The sequence below is a fragment of the Ranitomeya variabilis genome, chromosome 4 (genome assembly GCF_051348905.1).
Source record: "Ranitomeya variabilis isolate aRanVar5 chromosome 4, aRanVar5.hap1, whole genome shotgun sequence".
Taxonomy (NCBI): domain Eukaryota; kingdom Metazoa; phylum Chordata; class Amphibia; order Anura; family Dendrobatidae; genus Ranitomeya; species Ranitomeya variabilis.
Window position 1 is genome coordinate 750,454,681 of NC_135235.1, and position 21,788 is coordinate 750,476,468.

The window sequence follows — 21,788 nt, forward strand, 5'->3', positions numbered from 1 at the left end:
GTGAGACGTGTGGGGGCTCCGACCACCCCAGGAGGTAGTTCTGACCATGCGGGTGAGACGTGTGGGGGCTCCGACCACCCCAGGAGGGGGTAATTCTGACCATGCGGGTGAGACGTGTGGGGGCTCCGACCACCCCAGGAGGAGGTAATTCTGACCATGCGGGTGAGACGTGTGGGGGCTCCGACCACCCCAGGAGGAGGTAGTTCTGACCATGCGGGTGAGACGTGTGGGGGCTCCGACCACCCCAGGAGGAGGTAGTTCTGACCATGCGGGTGAGACGTGTGGGGGCTCCGACCACCCCAGGAGGGGGTAATTCTGACCATGCGGGTGAGACGTGTGGGGGCTCAGACCACCCCAGGAGGGGGTAATTCTGACCATGCGGGTGAGACGTGTGGGAGCTCAGACCACCCCAGGAGGGGGTAATTCTGACCATGTGGGTGAGACGTGTGGGGGCTCCGACCACCCCAGGAGGAGGTAATTCTGACCATGTGGGTGAGACGTGTGGAGGCTCCGACCACCCCAGGAGGAGGTAGTTCTGACCATGCGGGTGAGACGTGTGGGGGCTCAGACCACCCCAGGAGGGGGTAATTCTGACCATGTGGGTGAGACGTGTGGGAGCTCAGACCACCCCAGGAGGGGGTAATTCTGACCATGCGGGTGAGACGTGTGGGGGCTCCGACCACCCCAGGAGGAGGTAGTTCTGACCATGCGGGTGAGACGTGTGGGGGCTCCGACCACCCCAGGAGGAGGTAGTTCTGACCATGCGGGTGAGACATGTGTGGGGGCTCCGACCACCCCAGGAGGAGGTAGTTCTGACCATGTGGGTGAGACGTGTGGGGGCTCCGACCACCCCAGGAGGCGGTAATTCTGACCATGTGGGTGAGACGTGTGGGGGCTCAGACCACCCCAGGAGGGGGTAATTCTGACCATGTGGGTGAGACGTGTGGGGCTCCGACCACCCCAGGAGGGGGTAATTGTGACCATGTGGGTGAGACGTGTTGGGGGCTCCGACCACCCCAGGAGGAGGTCATTCTGACCATGTGGGTGAGACGTGTGGGGGCTCCGACCACCCCAGGAGGAGGTAATTCTGACCATGCGGGTGAGACGTGTGGAGGCTCCGACCACCCCAGGAGGAGGTAGTTCTGACCATGCGGGTGAGACATGTGTGGGGGCTCCGACCACCCCAGGAGGAGGTAATTCTGACCATGCGGGTGAGACGTGTGGAGGCTCCGACCACCCCAGGAGGAGGTAGTTCTGACCATGCGGGTGAGACATGTGTGGGGGCTCCGACCACCCCAGGAGGAGGTAGTTCTGACCATGCGGGTGAGACATGTGTGGGGGCTCCGACCACCCCAGGAGGGGGTAATTCTGACCATGTGGGTGAGACGTGTGGGGGCTCCGACCACCCCAGGAGGAGGTAGTTCTGACCATGTGGGTGAGACGTGTGGAGGCTCCGACCACCCCAGGAGGGGGTAATTCTGACCATGTGGGTGAGACGTGTGGGGGCTCCGACCACCCCAGGAGGGGGTAATTCTGACCATGTGGGTGAGACGTGTGGGGGCTCCGACCACCCCAGGAGGAGGTAATTCTGACCATGTGGGTGAGACGTGTGGAGGCTCCGACCACCCCAGGAGGAGGTAGTTCTGACCATGCGGGTGAGACATGTGTGGGGGCTCCGACCACCCCAGGAGGAGGTAGTTCTGACCATGCGGGTGAGACATGTGTGGGGGCTCCGACCACCCCAGGAGGAGGTAGTTCTGACCATGTGGGTCAGACTTGTGGGGGCTCCGACCACCCCAGGAGGGGGTAATTCTGACCATGTGGGTGAGACGTGTGGGGGCTCAGACCACCCCAGGAGGGGGTAATTCTGACCATGCGGGTGAGACGTGTGGGGCTCCGACCACCCCAGGAGAGGGTAATTCTGACCATGTGGGTGTGACGTGTGGGGGCTCCGACCACCCCAGGAGGAGGTAATTCTGACCATGTGGGTGAGACGTGTGGGGGCTCCGACCACCCCAGGAGGAGGTAATTCTGACCATGTGGGTGAGACGTGTGGAGGCTCCGACCACCCCAGGAGGAGGTAGTTCTGACCATGCGGGTGAGACATGTGTGGGGGCTCCGACCACCCCAGGAGGAGGTAGTTCTGACCATGCGGGTGAGACGTGTGGGGGCTCCGACCACCCCAGGAGGGGGTAATTCTGACCATGTGGGTGAGACGTGTGGGGGCTCCGACCACCCCAGGAGGGGGTAATTCTGACCATGTGGGTGAGACGTGTGGGGGCTCCGACCACCCCAGGAGGAGGTAGTTCTGACCATGCGGGTGAGACATGTGTGGGGGCTCCGACCACCCCAGGAGGAGGTAATTCTGACCATGTGGGTGAGACGTGTGGGGGCTCCGACCACCCCAGGAGGAGGTAGTTCTGAGGCCGGCCTCACACTGGGCGTAAGACAATACGCCACGTATTATACGTCCGTACTACGGCCGTAATACGGAGAAATGTTCCCAAAATATTGATCCGTAGTCAGGGTGTGTCAGCGTATTTTGCGCATGGCATCCTCCGTATGTAATCCGTATGGCATCCGTACTGCGAGATTTTCGCGCAGGCTTGCAAAACCGACATCTAATGGATTTATGTGCTCAAATGTTCATTAAAACATATATACAGTATATATATATATATATATATATATATATATATATATATGTGTCATTGAGACACATATATATATATTCTGTATTTATATTTACTACAGCGTGATATATGTGAAAAGCCCGTAATTCAATTGCCGGCTTTTCATTTCTCCTGCACAAACCCGACAGGATATGAGACATGATTACTTACAGTAAACCATCTCATATCCCCTTTTTTTTGCATATTCCACACTACTAATGTTAGTAGTGTGTATGTGCAAAATTTCAGCGCTGTAGCTGCTGAAATAAAGGGTTAAATGGCGGAAAAAATTGGCGTGGGCTCCCGCGCAATTTTCTCCGCCAGAATGGTAAAGCCAGTGACTGAGGGCAGATATTAATATCCAGGAGAGGGTCCATGGTTATTGGCCCCCCCGTGGCTAAAAACATCTGCCCCCAGCCACCCCAGAAAAGGCACATCTGGAAGATGCGCCTATTCTGGCACTTGTCCACTCTCTTCCCACTCCCTGTAGCGGTGGGATATGGGGTAATGAAGGGTTAATGCCACCTTGCTATTGTAAGGTGACATTAAGCCAGATTAATAATGGAGAGGCGTCAATTATGACACCTATCCATTATTAATCCAATTGTTGGAAAGGGTTAAAAAAAACACACACACATGATTTAAAAGTATTTTAATGAAATAAACACAGCGGTTGTTGTGATAATTTATTGTTCTCTCAATCCATCAGGAACACCCTCGCTTGGAAAAATAATAAACGCACAAGATACATACCTTCTGGTGAACCGTCTCGTCCCACGAAGTAATCCATCTGAAGGGGTTAACTAATATTACAGGCAGGAGCCCTGCTAATGCAGCTGTGCTCCGTGCCTGTAATCCCCGGCGAATGAATGAAATGTAGGTCATTGACCTACATTTCCTTCAGTCGCGGTGAGGCGCCCTCTGGTGGATGTTCTCATGAACTGCAGCCTGGGAACTTTTTCCCACGCTCCAGGTCATATGAGGACATCCACCAGAGGGCGCCTCACCGCGACTGAAGGAAATGTAGGTCAATGACCTACATTTCATTCATTCGCCGGGGATTACAGGCACGGAGCACAGCTGCATTAGCAGGGCTCCTGTCTGTAATATTAGTTAACCCCTTCAGATGGATTACTTCGTGGGACGAGACGGTTCACCAGAAGGTATGTATCTTGTGCGTTTATTATTTTTCCAAGCGAGGGTGTTCCTGATGGATTGCGAGAGCAATAAATTATTACCACAACCGCTGTGTTTATTTCATTAAACTACTTTTTAATCATGTGTGTGTGTGTTTTTTAACCCTTTCCTACAATTGGATTAATAATAGATAGGTGTCATAATTGACGCCTCTCCATTATTAATCTGGCTTAATGTCACCTTACAATAGCAAGGTGGCATTAACCCTTCATTACCCCATATCCCACCGCTACAGGGAGTGGGAAGAGAGTGGCCAAGTGCCAGAATAGGCGCATCTTCCAGATGTGCCTTTTCTGGGGTGGCTGGGGGCAGATGTTTGTAGCCACGGGGGGGCCAATAACCAAGGACCCTCTCCTGGCTATTAATATCTGCCCTCAGTCACTGGCTTTACCATTCTGGCGGAGAAAATTGCGCGGGAGCCCACGCCAATTTTTTCCGCCATTTAACCCTTTATTTCAGCAGCTACAGCGCAGAAATTTTGCACATACACACTACTAACATTAGTAGTGTGGAATATGCAAAAAAAAAGGGGATATGAGATGGTTTACTGTATGTAATCATGTCTCATATCCTGTCGGGTTTGTGCAGGAGAAATGAAAAGCCGGCAATTGAATTACCGGCTTTTCTCTAACACCGCTGCGTATTTCTCGCAAGTCACACTGCTGGTCCGTGTGGAATCCGTATTTTTCTCGCCCCCATAGACTTTCATTGGCGATTTTTTTGCGCAATACGGTGACAAACGCAGCATGCTGCGATTTTGTACGGCCGTAGAAAGCCGTATATTACGGATCCGTAATATACGGCTGATAGGAGCAGCCCCATTGAGAATAATTGTGCCGTTTATTTTGCGAGTTTTACGGATGTAGTTTATGCGCTCATACGTCCGTAAAACTCGCTAGTGTGAGGCCGGCCTGACCATGTGGGTGAGACGTGTGGGGGCTCCGACCACCCCAGGAGGAGGTAGTTCTGACCATGCGGCTGTACCAATAAAACATCAGGGCACTTGCGGTTTCTTGAGTAATGTCACATTTTAATGTAAACATCAAATAATGTACCAAAATATGTACGGGGGGAAAAGAAAAAAAAGAAAGGAAAAAAACTGGAAGCGGAACAAGAAAAGTTTGGATCTTTTTTTCATTTCTTTTATAGTAGTTTTTTTTCTTCCCAGTATCAGTGAAGGTGGGGAAAGATTAAAGCCGGATTACAAACATTTATGCATGCAGAGAAAAGAAATCCACGTCTCCTGGTGAAAGAGTTATTAAATCTACTGAGCACCGACGCTCAGAAAAATCAGCGGATTTTTGCCTTTCATAATGCGGTTACAAAAAAAAAAAAAAATCTATGAAATCATTGCAACCAACGAGCTACAAGTGTGATGCTGCAGCCGGCCGGAGGGTGAGGGCTGCACATCGGATCCCGCTCCTGTCTGATAAACTTTATGCTTTTATTTATTTTCATATTTTTTTTAAATATAATTTTGCTTTTTTTTTCCTTTTTTAATTTTATTACTATTTTTTTTTTTTTTTTTTGCAAGTTTAAAATGTTGACACATTATTCTGTACAGAAAGCAGTGTCGGCGGATCGCCTCGTAGAGGTGTCCGAAGAGTAACAAACCCAAGCGAAGAGTATAGAAAAAAAAAAATCACAAATTGTACAAAAAAAAAAAAAAGTACAAAGTACATGCTACTGCTTTACAAAAAAAAAAAAAGAAAAAAATATTTTTTTTAGGCTTTTTTTGCTTCCTCCGATTGAAACAATTTTAGAAAAATGTCAGAAAGGTTGGAACCATCCTAAAATAATAAAAGGTAGAAATAGCAATAAAAGCACAGGTGGCAGCTCCTATTGTCAGCACTTAAGGGGGCAGCTTAGAATAAAGCGGAGCTCCGCGGCCTGGAAAAAAAATAATAAAAAGAGCCAATATTTAATATATCGGTACGGTACGTGAGGCCGTCACCTTTTTATTTGGAGTGATTTTTTTTTCCTTTTTTTCTCCCTAAAAAAAAATTTCATTTATTATATACATTGTAATCCTTGTAATTTTAATTATTTATTAAGGACCTCCCCCCCCCCACCCCGAGAAAAAAAAATTAAAACCTAAAACCAAACCGAAAAAAGTAAAATAAAATAATGACTTTTATAGCAATAAGAATGGGAAAAAATGATTTTTATAGTAATTAAAAAAAAAAAAAAGATTTTTATAGCAATAATAAAAAAAAAAATGCAGTAAGGTTTTCACAATAACTGGACTTTTCTGGTACAGAAAACCAGTATTGGATGCCAACGTCCATCGAATAAATGTAAAGACTACTTACATTATTTTTTTTTTCTTTTTAAATACAACTTTGACAAAATTTTAATATTTTTTTTTCCTCTGAGTTTTTAATATTTTTTTTTTTACTTTGTCTTTTTTTTCTTAAAGATATAATTGTCGAAGCAGCTAACTGTAATGCGACATTTATGACACATAAAAAAAAAAAAGATATACATAAAAACGGTCGTAAACCGGCCCTACGGTAAAAGGCGGAAAAAAAAAATCCTTTTTTTTATTTTTTCGGGGGAGAAATTTTTTCCATTTTTTTTATTTTTTTTTATTTTAACAGTTGCTACAAACTGTTACCGGCAGATGTATACTTATGTATTGTAAATATACATTCACAGACTTTTATATTTTAATTTATATATTTTTTTTATGTTTGCGTCGCTGTTCGTGTGTCCGCGAAATATTTTAAATTTTTTTTTTATTTTTTTTTACATTTTTCAAAATTGGATAAAAAAAAATAAAAATTGAACAATCTGAAAAGTTTTGGAGATCGAAGTTGGCTACGAGCCGTAAGTGACGTATGTGCATAATCGCTGAGGACACACAAACAAGGACGCATTTTTTTTTTTTTTTTTTTTTATGCACACCCATACAAGAAAAAAAAAAAAGTTAATATAAAAATAAGAAGAAAAAAAAAAAAGCTTAAAATTAGTGAGGCTATAGTTTAGTTTACTCGAAATCTAAAACAGGCTCTTTCTACAAAAATCGGAAAAAAAAAAAAAAAAAAAAGGATAAAAACAAAAACACAAAAAAGGCAAAAAATAAAATGATAAAATGAAAAAAGCGAAGGTCGGGGGTCTACTTAAAATAGGAATAGAAGCCATTGTTACCTGATGAGCTCCCTAAGCTAAGTTCCTGAAATAAAGACAAGGGGTCGCTATTCTTTTTTGCCTGCTCGGGCGGGGGCTTGGGCTTGGGAGGGGCCCGCAGGGCGCTAGCGTAGGACATGGTGGGCTTGTGGGCGCCCCCCGCGTTGGGTGGGACGCCTCCGCTTCCGTTGGGTTCTACAATCTGCTTGTTGGACATGAGAGGAGGGAACTGGCCCAGGTGTTGCAGGACGTTGTAATTGAAGGAGTTGGACATCTGCATGTTCTCCGCCTTCAGATGCTCGTCCGGAGGCTTCGCCATTTTCTGTGGAGCAACTGGATAATCAAGGGTTAATGATGGGCGTAAATCGCGGAAAGAACGATCAATAGTCCTCCACAAACAGCGCCACCCAAAGTCCGCAGGTCACGTCTGGTATTGCAGCTAAATTACAATCAATTTTAATGGAGCGACGCTGCAATACCAGACCTGACCTGTAGGAATGGGTGGCGCTGTTCTTGGAAGAAGAAAAAAAAAAATCCATCCTTCATACCTAACATGTCTCTGGGCGCTGCTGATGGGTTGGCGCCATTACAGGGAATGTTCTGGTACGGGACTGACGATGCAGCGTTCACCCAGAGCTCGGGAGATGAGTAGTTATATGACGGGGGTTTGCTGGGGTCTTGGATTTCTTTACACTGACCGAGGGCTTCTGGACAAGAGGCTAATTCCTCCGGACCTGTGTGCCCCGAGCCGGCCGAGATTCTTCTTTGGTAGAGTGGCCGGCCGGGTCCTCGAGGTTCATACTGACAAAAAAAAAAAGGAAAAATTATTCCCATCCCAACAAAACTGCAGTTCGAAAGAGGCCGATAAAATAAAAAGGAAAAATAAAGTAGCTAAAAAGAATTTAAAAATGAAAAAATGAAAAACAAAAAAGGAAACCAAAAATAAAATGAAAAAAGTAGAAAAGAAAATGAAAAGAATAAAGATAAAGTAGAAATAAAAAATGATACAATAAAAAAAAGGATAAAATTAGTTTAAAAATTGAAAAAAAAAAGGAATAAAATAAAATAGAAAAAAGCATAAAGACAAAATGGAAATAGAAAGGAAAAAGTAGTAAAAATGGAAAGGAAAATGAGTAGAAATAAAAATAACAGAACAATAATAAATTGAAAATAAAATAGGAAACCGAAAAAAGGTAGAATAAAAAATGGACGATAAAATAAAAAAATAAAATAGAAAAAGGTAAAAAAAACAGAAAGGAAACTACAAAGAAAATGGAAATAGAAAGGAAAAAGTAGTAAAACAAAAACATTGAAATAAAAAGAATAAAGAAAAGAATAAAGTAGAAATAAAAAATGAAATAACAAATGGAAAAAAATTAAAGAAAAAAAAAATGAAAAAAATAAAAAAAGGTAAAGGAATATAAAAAGTTTAAATAAAATGGAAATATAAAGGAAAAAAGTAGTAAAACAAAAAAATGGAAAATAAAATGAAAAGACAAAGTAGAAATAGAAAATGATATAACAAAAAGGAAAAGAAAAATAAAATAATGTTAAAGGAAAAAAAGAAAAAAGTTAACAATAAAAAAGTGGAAATAGAAAGGAAAAGTAGTTAAACAAAAAATGGAAAAAATGAAAAGTAGAAATAGAAAATGATATAACAAAAAGGAAAAAAAATTAAAGAAAAAAATTGAAAAAATAAATTAAAAAAAGGTAAAGGAAAATAAAAATAAAAAAGGAAATAGAAAGGAAAAAAGTAGTAAAACAAAATAATGGAAGATAAAATGAAAAGACAAAGTAGAAAGAGAAAATTATACAAAAAGAACAAAAGTAGTTAAAAAAAATTAAAAAGAAAATAGAAAAAAGTTGAATAAAAAATGGAAAATAATGAAATCATAAAGGAAAATAAAATGGAAAAAAGTAGAAAAAAATTAAAAATGGTATACTAAAAAGAAAAGTAGCAAAAAGATTTAAAAAATGGGAAAAAGTAGAAATAAAAATCGAAAATGATACAACAAAATAAAAAAATGGAAAATAAAATCAAAATAATGAAATAAAAAAGGTAAAGGAAAAAAAGGAAAATAAAATAAAAACAAAAACAGAAATTGAGCAAAAATACAAATGTTTGCGTGCCGACTGTAGGACTGCCATGTGAGCGGATGTTCCCACAGGCTCAGCAGCACATCAGGGGCTTAGATGCACGGTACCCATCTCGGCAGGGATTAACCCTTCAGCTGACGTGTGGCAGCCAGTGGCTCGGGTGCCGCCTCCGGTGAGAAGACCCAAATCTCTGGTTTTATTAACGTCTGGATGACACTAAGTCGCACTTTGATCTCGACTTTCAAAGGCAGGAGATTATCGGAGCGCGGGCCTCACCCATCCCCCACCTCGGCAGGATACACCACCGGGCGAAGCGGGGGAACAGGATACACCACCGAGCGAAGCGGGGGAACAGGATACACAACAGGACCCAGAGGGGAACAGGATACACCACCGGGCCCAGTGGGGGAAACAGGATACACAATAGGACCCAGCGGGGGAACAGGATACACAACAGGATCCAGAGGGGAACAGGATACACCACCGGGCCCAGCGGGGGAACAGGATACACAATAGGACCCAGCGGGAGAACAGGATACACAACAGGATCCAGAGGGGAACAGGATACACCACCGGGCCCAGCGGGGGAACAGGATACACAATAGGACCCAGAGGGGAACAGGATACACCACCGGGCCCAGCGGGGGAACAGGATACACAACAGGACCCAGAGGAGAACAGGATACACCACAGGACCTAGAGGGGAACAGGATACACAACAGGACCCAGAGGGGAACAGGATACACAACAGGACCCAGAGGGGAACAGGATACACCACCGGGCCCAGCGGGGGAACAGGATACACAACAGGACCCAGAGGAGAACAGGATACACCACCGGGCCCAGTGGGGGAACAGGATACACCACCGGGCCCAGCGGGGGAACAGGATACACAACAGGACCCAGAGGGGAACAGGATACACCACCGGGCCCAGCGGGGGAACAGGATACACAACAGGACCCAGAGGGGAACAGGATACACCACCGGGCCCAGCGGGGGAACAGGATACACAACAGGACCCAGAGGGGAACAGGATACACCACCGGGCCCAGCGGGGGAACAGGATACACAACAGGACCCAGAGGAGAACAGGATACACCACAGGACCCAGAGGGGAACAGGATACACCACCGGGCCCAGCGGGGGAACAGGATACACAACAGGACCCAGAGGAGAACAGGATACACCACAGGACCCAGAGGGGAACAGGATACACCACCGGGCCCAGCGGGGGAACAGGATACACAACAGGACCCAGAGGAGAACAGGATACACCACCGGGCCCAGTGGGGGAACAGGATACACAATAGGACCCAGCGGGGGAACAGGATACACAACAGGATCCAGAGGGGAACAGGATACACCACCGGGCCCAGCGGGGGAACAGGATACACAATAGGACCCAGTGGGGGAACAGGATACACAACAGGATCCAGAGGGGAACAGGATACACCACCGGGCCCAGCGGGGGAACAGGATACACAATAGGACCCAGAGGGGGAACAGGATACACAACAGGACCCAGAGGAGAACAGGATACACCACAGGACCCAGAGGGGAACAGGATACACAACAGGACCCAGAGGGGAACAGGATACACCACCGGGCCCAGCGGGGGAACAGGATACACAACAGGACCCAGAGGGGAACAGGATACACCACCGGGCCCAGCGGGGGAACAGGATACACAACAGGACCCAGAGGAGAACAGGATACACCACAGGACCCAGAGGGGAACAGGATACACCACCGGGCCCAGCGGGGGAACAGGATACACAACAGGACCCAGAGGAGAACAGGATACACCACAGGACCCAGAGGGGAACAGGATACACAACAGGACCCAGAGGGGAACAGGATACACCACCGGGCCCAGCGGGGGAACAGGATACACAACAGGACCCAGAGGAGAACAGGATACACCACCGGGCCCAGTGGGGGAACAGGATACACAATAGGACCCAGCGGGGGAACAGGATACACAACAGGATCCAGAGGGGAACAGGATACACCACCGGGCCCAGCGGGGGAACAGGATACACAATAGGACCCAGCGGGGGAACAGGATACACAACAGGATCCAGAGGGGAACAGGATACACCACCGGGCCCAGCGGGGGAACAGGATACACAATAGGACCCAGAGGGGAACAGGATACACCACCGGGCCCAGCGGGGGAACAGGATACACAACAGGACCCAGAGGAGAACAGGATACACCACAGGACCCAGAGGGGAACAGGATACACCACCGGGCCCAGCGGGGGAACAGGATACACAATAGGACCCAGAGGGGAACAGGATACACCACCGGGCCCAGCGGGGGAACAGGATACACAACAGGACCCAGAGGAGAACAGGATACACCACCGGGCCCAGTGGGGGAACAGGATACACAATAGGACCCAGCGGGGGAACAGGATACACCACAGGACCCAGAGGAGAACAGGATACACCACCGGGCCCAGCGGGGGAACAGGATACACAACAGGACCCAGAGGAGAACAGGCTACACCACAGGACCCAGAGGGGAACAGGATACACAACAGGACCCAGAGGGGAACAGGATACACCACCGGGCCCAGCGGGGGAACAGGATACACAACAGGACCCAGAGGAGAACAGGATACACCACCGGGCCCAGTGGGGGAACAGGATACACAATAGGACCCAGCGGGGGAACAGGATACACAACAGGATCCAGAGGGGAACAGGATACACCACCGGGCCCAGCGGAGGAACAGGATACACAATAGGACCCAGCGGGGGAACAGGATACACAATAGGACCCAGCGGGGGAACAGGATACACAACAGGACCCAGCTGGGGAACAGGATACACAACAGGACCCAGAGGGGAACAGGATACACCACCGGGCCCAGCGGGGGAACAGGATACACAACAGGATCCAGAGGGGAACAGGATACACAACAGGACCCAGCTGGGAAACAGGATACATAACAGGACCCAGAGGGGAACAGGACATATCACCGGGCCCAGCGGGGGAACAGGATACACCACCGGGCTCAGCGGGGGAACAGGATTCACCACCGGGCTCAGCGGGGGAACAGGATTCACCACCGGGCCCAGCGGTGGAACAGAATACACCAGCAAAGGGGACAGGATACACCACAGGACCCAGCGGGGGGACAGGATACAGCCCAAACACACCCGTGGGGGACAGGATACACCAACTGGGGGGGGGGGCACAGGACACAAACCAGGGGGACACAGGATACACCAGCGGGGGGGGGGGGGGGGGGGGGGATGGCCCCCCAAGACATGCTCATTATCCGCCGATTGGTTGGCCCTTACCTCTTCTAGGTTGTGGAGTGAAGAGGCGGACACTGCGCGGGCAGTGGCCGGGTGAAATGTCTCCTGCCCGGCGGGGGGCTGGTGGTTCTGTACATGGATGAAGGGGTTCTGTGGCGGTCTGTGCGGTAGAGGGGGCATGCCGTAGTGAAAGCCCTGCCCCATCAGCGGGTTCTGCTGCAGGCTGGCATAGGCCCAAGAGCCGTCGTGCTGCAGGTACTTCATGGGCGGCGGGGGCGTCATGTGCTCGGGGGGCACGGTGTAGGGGCTGTTGTACACGCCGGCGGCCATGTGCTGCGGGTACGCCGCCGGGCTGGCGCTCATGTCCATGTCTCGGCTGCTCTCGCTGAAGTTGGGGAAGTGTCCGCTGTGGTTGGAGGAGGGGGAGGCGAGGGCCGGGGGGCTCCGGGGCTGGACCTGTCTGTACTGTAACAGTCTGGACTGCGGAGGGGGCATCTCCGCCATATCGCCCCGATTATCGCCGCTCTGCTCATGCTGAGAAAGTTCCCGCAGAAACTCCTGAAACCTGGAGGGAGGAGAACAGAAGAAATGATGCAGGAGCACAACCCCCAAGCATGCGCTGCACGGAGCGGCCGGTACCTGGAGTACGTGATCTCCGGCTCCTCCTCTCCGCTGCTTGGCATCTTCCAGCCCGGCCTGATCAGCTGCTGCTGGGCCAGACCCATTGCCTGTAGGTGGGGGTGGTGCGGGTACGGCAGGTTGGCCTGGCTCAGAAACGCGTTGTGCTCGTTCCACTGCTGTATCCGCGTCTGCTGCTGCCTCAGCGTCTCCAGCGCCACGTTACCGTGCAGGCGATCTGCAGACAAGGACGAGGCGTCAGAGGCGCCGCATGGTAGTCAGGACCCATCCCCCAGTCCCCGGCACTCACCCAGAGCCTCCCCCGCGCTCATGGCTGGGGGTCCATCCTCCATGTAGGTGTTCAGGTGCGACGACATCAGCTGGTTATTATGGGCCACGGAGCGCAGCGGGTTGGTGACGTCCTGCAACATGGCGGCCGGGGGCTGCTCTGGGATCATGCCGTCCACACCGGGCGATGGGGGCCGATGAGGAATGGGGGTGTTGAAGAAGGACTGGTTGGGCTGGAAGGCAGGGGACAGCTGGGAGGCCTGTGGTGGAGGCTGCGGCTGCATCAGGTGGTTATGCTGCGGGACCACCGCCCCCTGCGGAGGGGGGATCTGGCTCTGCAGGTCGGACAGGTGGTTCTGCTGCTGCTGAAGGGTGAACTGTGGCCGCTGTAGAGGGGGCACGTGGGGAAAGTGGCGGCCGGGCATGGGGTACTGCGGATGTGGGGGCGTCAGGTGCATGTTTATCGGCCTCTGGGTGGGATTATCCTTGCGATGAAATTTAGGGTTGGGGAAGGCGAGGTTGGCGCGGGACTCCGGACTTCTCGTATGGGCATTCGGGTCCAAGTCAACCTGGAAAACAAAGACCCGTCAGCCATTGACCCAAGTGGGGGGCCGCTCCTCAGCATGTGCACTGAGTGTAAGTCCTGCCCCATCTGCCATTGACCCCACGGACCCTCAGGAGGGCAGCGGAGAGAGTGCACATGCTCAGGAGCGGCCCTTGAGTGTAAGCCCCATCCCCATCAGGCATTGATCCCACGGACCCCCGGGAGGGCAGCAGAGAGGAGGGCCACTCCTGAGCATGTGCACTGAGTGTAAGTCCTGCCCCATCCGCCATTGACCCCACGGACCCCCAGGAGGGCAGCGGAGAGAAGGGCCGCTCCTGAGCATGTGCACTGAGTGTAAGCCCCATCCCCATCAGGCATTGATCCCACGGACCCCCGGGAGGGCAGCAGAGAGGAGGGCCGCTCCTGAGCATGTGCACTGAGTGTAAGTCCTGCCCCATCCGCCATTGACCCCACGGACCCCCAGGAGGGCAGCGGAGAGAAGGGCCGCTCCTGAGCATGTGCACTGAGTGTAAGCCCCATCAGCCATTGATCCCATGGACCCCCGGGAGGGCCGCGGAGAGGAGGGCCGCTCCTGAGCATGTGCACTGAGTGTAAGCCCCGCCCTATCAGCCATTGATCCCACGGACCCCCAGGAGGGCAGCGGAGAGGAGGGCCGCTCCTGAGCATGTGCACAGAGTGTAAGCCCTGCCCCATCCGCCATTGACCCCACGGACCCCCAGGAGGGCAGCGGAGAGAAGGGCCGCTCCTGAGCATGTGCACCGAGTACAATCCCCGTCAGCCATTGCCCCCACGGGACCTTGGGAGGGCAGCAGAGAGAAGGGCCGCTCCTGAGCATGTGCACTGAGTGTAAGCCCCATCCCCATCAGCCATTGATCCCACGGACCCCCAGGAGGGCAGTGGAGAGGAGGGCCGCTCCTGAGCATGTGCACTGAGTGTAAGCCCCGCCCTATCAGCCATCGATCCCACGGACCCCCAGGAGGGCAGCGGAGAGGAGGGCCGCTCCTGAGCATGTGCACAGAGTGTAAGCCCTGCCCCATCCGCCATTGACCCCACGGACCCCCAGGAGGGCAGCGGAGAGAAGGGCCGCTCCTGAGCATGTGCACCGAGTACAATCCCCGTCAGCCATTGCCCCCACGGGACCTTGGGAGGGCAGCAGAGAGAAGGGCCGCTCCTGAGCATGTGCACTGAGTGTAAGCCCCATCCCCATCAGCCATTGATCCCACGGACCCCCAGGAGGGCAGTGGAGAGGAGGGCCGCTCCTGAGCATGTGCACTGAGTGCAATCCCCGTCAGCCATTGCCCCCACGGGACCCCGGGAGAGCAATGCCGCTCCTAAGTGTAAACCTGGTCACAACAGAGGACAGTACAGGGGGCACAGGATGGAAGAGCCCACATTACCGGTTTGCAGTCTGGGGGCTTCTTCTCGGGGGTCCGCTGCTTAGTCATATCAGCTGCTGGATTGTTCTCACCTTTACCTGGAGGAGAGGAAAAAGACAAAGGGTTAACAGGATTGGCTCCGCAGCATCATGTACGTACACACACTGATCTAGTGGTGGTATATACTTCTTATATAGGGAGAAGCAGCCACTGTATATGGGGGGGGGTCACCCTGACTGACACTGCATGTAAGGGGAACCTCTGAGACCGTGTCCATATATCAAGGGGAGGTTCACCATGACGTATACTGTATATTGGGAGGAAGGGGGGTAACCATGACTGACACCACGTATGGGAGCTTCATGCTATTCATAAAGACGTTCTGCAGCAGCTGAATAAGAAGTCACTGATACGTTTTGTGTCTGCACTGACCCACTGTAACAAGCCCTCAGCTGTGATGTGCAGTCCCCGCGATCAGATGATGGCGGTTCTCACCGTTGCGGCTGAGCTCGTGCTGATCTTTATCTGTGTGCGGGATCTGCTGGCTGACATTGACCGGTGAGTGGTGACCCAGGCCGAAAGGGATGGGAGATCCGCGGCCGTGGCCCTGCAGGAGGTTCATGTTGTAGGCCATCGCAGGGTGCGTCATGAGCCGCGGGTCCACTGAAAAGCGACTCTGGTAGTTTGGCGGCCACGGAACCTATAGAGAGGGGAGAAGCGGTCATTGCACGCATGGCAGACATGAGGTGGCCGCAACGGAGCACGGGGGACAGGAGGCGGCCGCGACGGACAGGAGGCGGCCGCGACGGAGCGCGACGGACAGGAGGCGGCCGTGACGGAGCGCGGAGGACAGGAGGCGGCCGTGACGGAGCGCGGGGGACAGGAGGTGGCTGCGACGGAGCGTAGGGGACAGGAGGCGGCCGCGACTGACAGGAGGCGGCCTCGACGGAGCGCGACGGACAGGAGGCGGCCGCGACGGAGCGCGGAGGACAGGAGGCGGCCGTGACGGAGCGCGGGGGACAGGAGGTGGCTGCGACGGAGCGTAGGGGACAGGAGGCGGCCGTGACGGAGCGTAGGGGACAGGAGGCGGCCGTGACGGAGCGTAGGGGACAGGAGGCGGCCGTGACGGAGCGCGGGGGACAGGAGGCGGCCGTGACAGAGCGTGGGGGACAGGAGGTGGCCGTGACGGAGCGCGGGGGACAGGAGGTGGCTGCGACGGAGCGTAGGGAACAGGAGGCGGCCGTGACGGAGCACGGGGGACAGGAGGCGGCCACGACGGAGCGCGGGGGACAGGAGGCGGCTGTGACGGAGCGCGGGGGACAGGAGGCGGCCACGACGGAGCGCGGGGGACAGGAGGCGGCCACGACGGAGCGCGGTGGACAGGAGGCGGCCACGACGGAGCGCGGGGGACAGGAGGCGGCCACGACGGAGTGTGGGGGACGGGAGGAGGCCATGGCTGAGAGCAGGGGACGAGAGGCAGGATGTGCAGTGCTCGCTGCGGCTCCTGATGCGCGTGCAGTGCTCGCTGCGGCTCTGGGTGTGTGTGCAGTGCTCGCTGCAGCTCCAGGTGTGTGCGCGCTGTGGTTGACATCTGTACGGTGGAGCTGCGCTTTGAGCTGCTTAGGGCGGTGCACGCAGCAGCCACTCACATCGCATCAATGCAGGAATGCAGTGTGCATGAAGGGATCAGCGGGGAAGTAGGGCGAGCGTGGGCTGGGCAAATGTGGGCAGGGCGAGAGTGGGGGGGGGCAAGTAGGGATGAGCAGGCAGGGAGCAATGAGGGCGGGGCTCATCCTCCGCACCACCCCTCCCCCAGGGGCATACTCACGGGTAAAGGCACAGACATGACCATGTTGCCCCCGTAGACAGCGGGCACGTAGAGGATGCTGGTGCCGGTGTGGGGGTCGATCCTCTGCACTGGGCTGGGGGATTTGCCCAGGCTGCTGTGCGGCCCCATGGGAGGGGTGTACGCCCGGATGGGATTGCCGATCAGCACCGATGGATTGGGTTGAACTGGGGGGAAACAAAGGACGACAGAAGAGTCAGACTGGAGGCACGGGTGGTCTTAACTCCGCCTGTCAGAGGCTCAGTGCCTCCTTCATGCTTTACACTGCAGCTCATCCATCACACTTACCCATTCCATCCCCTTGAAAGTGCTCGCTCTGATTGTGATGACCTTTGCCCTGTGAACACAAGGGGGTGCTGGTAAGTTGGTGCAAATTTAGGGCCCAAATCACATTGCATGTTTGCTGTCAGTGAATAGAAACCGTAAATGCATAAGCAGAGCCGCGTCCCCGGCTCACAGCTGCATGCTCTGCACAGCAGGAAGTCAGGAGCTCTGCTTGCCATCAGTGACTGAGCCGTGCGGCCAGGAGACACGTGTGCGGTACCTTTGGCGGTGACTGCTGCTGTTTGGCGGCGCTGCTTCCTGTCGCCTGCTGCCGCAGCGCCCGCGGGATGAACTCTGGTGCCAGCGGGTTCAGGACGTAGGTTTTCTTCAGCTCTAAGGCCTCCAGTTGGGACTTGATCTGCTCGAAGGTGATGCCGTGAAGACTGCGATTCTCGTGGCAAATGGTGATGAACTGCTCCCAGAACTTCCTGCGGAGAGACAGGAGGTGTTACAGAGGGTCCGACACCAGCCGAGACCCCCCGACTGATCGCAGCATAGGGGTGCAGGACTCCTCTGCCCAATCACAGGCCACGAGACCACCTCATATCTTGATGCCCGGCAGCCGTTACCACCTCTGCTTGCTGTCAGTGCCCGCATCTTACATCCAGAGGCTGAGAGCCACTACAGAAGGGGCGGTGCTCACAGCTGGGGGCTTGTAACAGTGTGCCAGTGTATACTACACTGGGAGCCAAACACGTCTCCCATTCTGCTGATAGGAGACTGTCTACACTGGAAGCCAATGTAACAAACCCTCTGCTGCGAGTAATAGATAGACACACGGATGCCTCCATTCAGTAATACCAAGACGGACCTGAAAGGCCTCAGAGTAGAGTCTAGGGAAGTCACCTCCGGGGGACATTGACCATGCCTCCGGGGAAGGGACGACCTACCTGCACCTGCCGATGGAGCACAGGGCGATGGGGTCTCCCACCACAGCCACCAGGGACTGGGCCCGTGTGATGGCAGTGTTCAGCAGCTTGTAGTTGGACAGGAAGCCGTAGTCCAGGTCCTCGGTGGAGTCCTCCAACAGCTGCTCCTTGCGCTTGATGGGTGTCTGCTTGTGTTTGCAGGTGTGGCGGGTGCGGACAGTGCTGAGGAACAGGACCCGGAACTGCTTCCCTGGAGGGCGAGATGGCAGGGTGTCAGGGGGCGAGCAACCCCCCGTCACTCTGTGGGACGGCCAGGGACTTCACCCGCCCCCGAACTATGGGACTCACCCTGGACGTTCAGCACCCGCTCCACGCTGACCTCCGACAGTCGCTTCTTCCGCAGCTCGGCCCGAATCCGGAACACCTGATCGGCATAAGGCGTCACCACCCCAATGCTGCCGTCATCCAGCTTACCCCAGGCCACTGGCCACTTCCTCCTCAGCTCCTCTACTCGCTCCACCACCTCAAACACCTGGAAAGAGAGAAAGTGGGCTGAAAATGGGAAGGTGGAAAGACTGGTGATCGGGGCATGCAGGAGGAAGTCGAGGAGAAACGGCGAGCGTGGCATACAGGGAAAGGACAAGGAGAACTGTCAGAGGAAAGCCAAGGAAAACCGGCCAATGCGGACTGCGGGGGAAAGTCAAGGAGAACCGGCCAAAGGGGAGGCAAGCCGAGAAAAAACGGCCAATGCGGAGGGCTGGGGAAAGCCGCAAAGAATTGGCCAATGCAGAGTGTGGGGGAAAGCCGAGAAGAGAACCGGCCAATGCAGACTGCGGGGGAAAGCCGAGAAGAGAACCGGCAAATGTGGAGTGCGAGGGAAAGCCGAGAAGAGAACCGGCCAATGTGGAGTGCGGGGGAAAGCCGAGGAGAGAACCGGCCAATGTGGAGTGCGAGGGAAAGCCGAGAAGAGAACCGGCCAATGCGGAGGAAAGCCGAGAAGAATCGGCCAATGCGGACTGCGAGGGAAAGCCAAGAAGAATTGGCCAATGCGGACTGCGGGGGAAAGCCGAGGAGAGAACCGGCCAATGTGGAGTGCGAGGGAAAGCCGAGAAGAGAACCGGCCAATGCGGAGGAAAGCCGAGAAGAATCGGCCAATGCGGACTGCGGGGGAAAGTCAAGGAGAACCGGCCAAAGGGGAGGCAAGCCGAGAAAAAACGGCCAATGCGGAGGGCTGGGGAAAGCCGCAAAGAATTGGCCAATGCAGAGTGCGGGGGAAAGCCGAGAAGAGAACCGGCCAATGCAGACTGCGGGGGAAAGCCGAGAAGAGAACCGGCAAATGTGGAGTGTGAGGGAAAGCCGAGAAGAGAACCGGCCAATGTGGAGTGCGGGGGAAAGCCGAGGAGAGAACCGGCCAATGTGGAGTGCGAGGGAAAGCCGAGAAGAGAACCAGCCAATGCGGAGGAAAGCCGAGAAGAATCGGCCAATGCGGACTGCGAGGGAAAGCCAAGAAGAATTGGCCAATGCGGACTGCGGGGGAAAGCCGAGGAGAGAACCGGCCAATGCGGAGTGTGGGGGAAAGCCGAGGAGAGAACCAGCCAATGCGGAGTGCGGGGGAAAGCTGAGAAAAATCGGCCAATGCGGACTGCGGGGGAAAGCCGAGAAGAGAACCGGCAAGTGTGGAGTGCGAGAGAAAGCCGAGAAGAGAACCGGACAATGCGGAGTGTGGGGGAAAGCCGAGGAGAGAACCGGCCAACGCGAGGGAAAGCCAAGAAGAATTGGCCAATGCGGACTGCGGGGGAAAGCCGAGAAGAGAACCGGCCAAGGCGGAGTGCGGGGGAAAGCTGAGGAGAGAACCGGCCAATGCGGAGTGCGGGGGAAAGCCGAGGAGAGAACCAGCCAATGCGGAGTGCGGGGGAAAGCTGAGAAAAATCGGCCAATGCGGACTGCGGGGGAAAGCCGAGAAGAGAACCGGCAAATGTGGAGTGCGAGGGAAAGCCGAGAAGAGAACCGGACAATGCGGAGTGTGGGGGAAAGCCGAGGAGAGAACCGGCCAATGCAGAGTGCGGGGGAAAGCCGAGGAGAGAACCGGCCAATGCGGAGTGCGGGGAAAAGCCGAGAAGAGAACCGACCAATGCGGACTGTGGGGGAAAGCCGGGGAGAACTGGCCAATGTGGAGTGCGGGGGAAATCTGAGGAGAACCGGCCAATGCACAGAGCGAGGTAAAGCCGAGGAGAGAACTGGCCAATGCAGAGTGCGGGGGAAAGCCGAGAAGAGAACCGGCCAATGTGGAGTGCGAGGGAAAGCCGAGAAGAGAAACGGCCAATGCGGAGGAAAGCCGAGAAGAATCGGCCAATGCAGACTGCGAGGGAAAGCTAAGAAGAATTGGCCAATGCGGACTGCGGGGGAAAGTCGAGAAGAGAACCGGCCAATGCGGAGTGCGGGGGAAAGCCGAGGACAACCGGCCAATGCGGAGAGCGGGGGAAAGGTGAGGAGAACCGGCCAATGTGGCGTGCGAGCTGGAGGGAGCAAAGGGGGACCGGCGAGCGGGAGGAAGCAAAGGGGGACCGGCGAGCGAGAGGAAGCAAAGGGGGACCGGCAAGCGAGGCAGGGGAAAGCAGAGGAGGATCGACCAGCAGAGCATCATGGCTGGGATGCACTAATAGACGAGGTGTACAGTGGTGCCAGGGGACACATGAGCGCAGTGCACACACACAGGGCAATGCCAGCTCTGAAATACATGTGACTGGCCGTCAGTCATGCTGCCGTCCCGCGTACCTCGGCGTTGTTGTAGAAGGCGGTGCTGTTCTTCTCCTGGACGTCCTCCCCTCGTGCAGTAAAGAAGGTCAGGGGGTAGAAGTCCTTGTGGGCCGGCTGTTTGCCGCTCGCCATCAGCTTCCCCTCGTAGAACAGCTCGGATGTGTAACTGCAAGCAACAGAGACAAACAAGTCAGTGGTGCGAGGGAAACCGCGGAGATCACCCTCCCATCACCTCCATCATACTACAGGGCAGGAAGCAGATTCCTCACAACAACTTTGTCGCCTCTTATCTCACTCTTCCCTCCTGCAACTCTTCCTGGCAATGAGAGGAACCAGGAAACTCTCTGCGCTCTACTCATCACCTATATACTGGGTGTCACGGTTCCTTTATCATCCCCACCACTCACACCAATTTGTCATGACCTGGGGTTGTTTGGTTGCCCCTGGTTCTTTCTGAAGGGGATTTATCTATATCCCACTTCGCAGTTCCGGTTTGGAACTTGCAGCTCTCTGGCACCCCCCTTACCTTCAAGGTCAGTCAGGGTACTGCATCTAGGATAATTAGTCAACAGAAAGGCTGCCTTACTTTGTACTGGCTAATGGGCACCCTGCAGCGAGGGCGATATAACTACTCCCACTCAGGCGGAAACAATAATTATCAACGCCGCCGGTCACTACAAAGATTCCCAAATGCACAGGACAAATTCTGCTGCCACCAGCTCCGATTTCTTAATTATTAACGGGTCCGGAGCCAACTCAGATTAGTAGCGTAATTCA

General features: G+C 53.5%; 1 protein-coding gene across 1 annotated transcript in view; it reads right to left on the bottom strand.

Moving 5' to 3' along the window:
- Positions 1 to 5,350: 5,350 nt before the first annotated feature.
- The window catches only part of HELZ (helicase with zinc finger), a 70,140-nt gene continuing 53,702 nt past the window's right edge, over positions 5,351 to 21,788 (bottom strand). The window contains exons 19-31 of the mRNA XM_077254695.1: positions 21,030 to 21,177; positions 18,603 to 18,786; positions 18,276 to 18,504; positions 17,606 to 17,813; positions 17,350 to 17,398; positions 17,044 to 17,228; positions 15,711 to 15,915; positions 15,237 to 15,313; positions 13,297 to 13,843; positions 13,008 to 13,224; positions 12,411 to 12,933; positions 7,547 to 7,799; positions 5,351 to 7,331 (exon numbers count right to left, since the gene is read on the bottom strand). Of these exons, the coding sequence (XP_077110810.1) occupies positions 6,988 to 7,331; positions 7,547 to 7,799; positions 12,411 to 12,933; positions 13,008 to 13,224; positions 13,297 to 13,843; positions 15,237 to 15,313; positions 15,711 to 15,915; positions 17,044 to 17,228; positions 17,350 to 17,398; positions 17,606 to 17,813; positions 18,276 to 18,504; positions 18,603 to 18,786; positions 21,030 to 21,177 (3,169 nt within the window). The 3' untranslated portion in view covers positions 5,351 to 6,987. The remainder of the gene's footprint in view (positions 7,332 to 7,546; positions 7,800 to 12,410; positions 12,934 to 13,007; positions 13,225 to 13,296; positions 13,844 to 15,236; positions 15,314 to 15,710; positions 15,916 to 17,043; positions 17,229 to 17,349; positions 17,399 to 17,605; positions 17,814 to 18,275; positions 18,505 to 18,602; positions 18,787 to 21,029; positions 21,178 to 21,788) is intronic.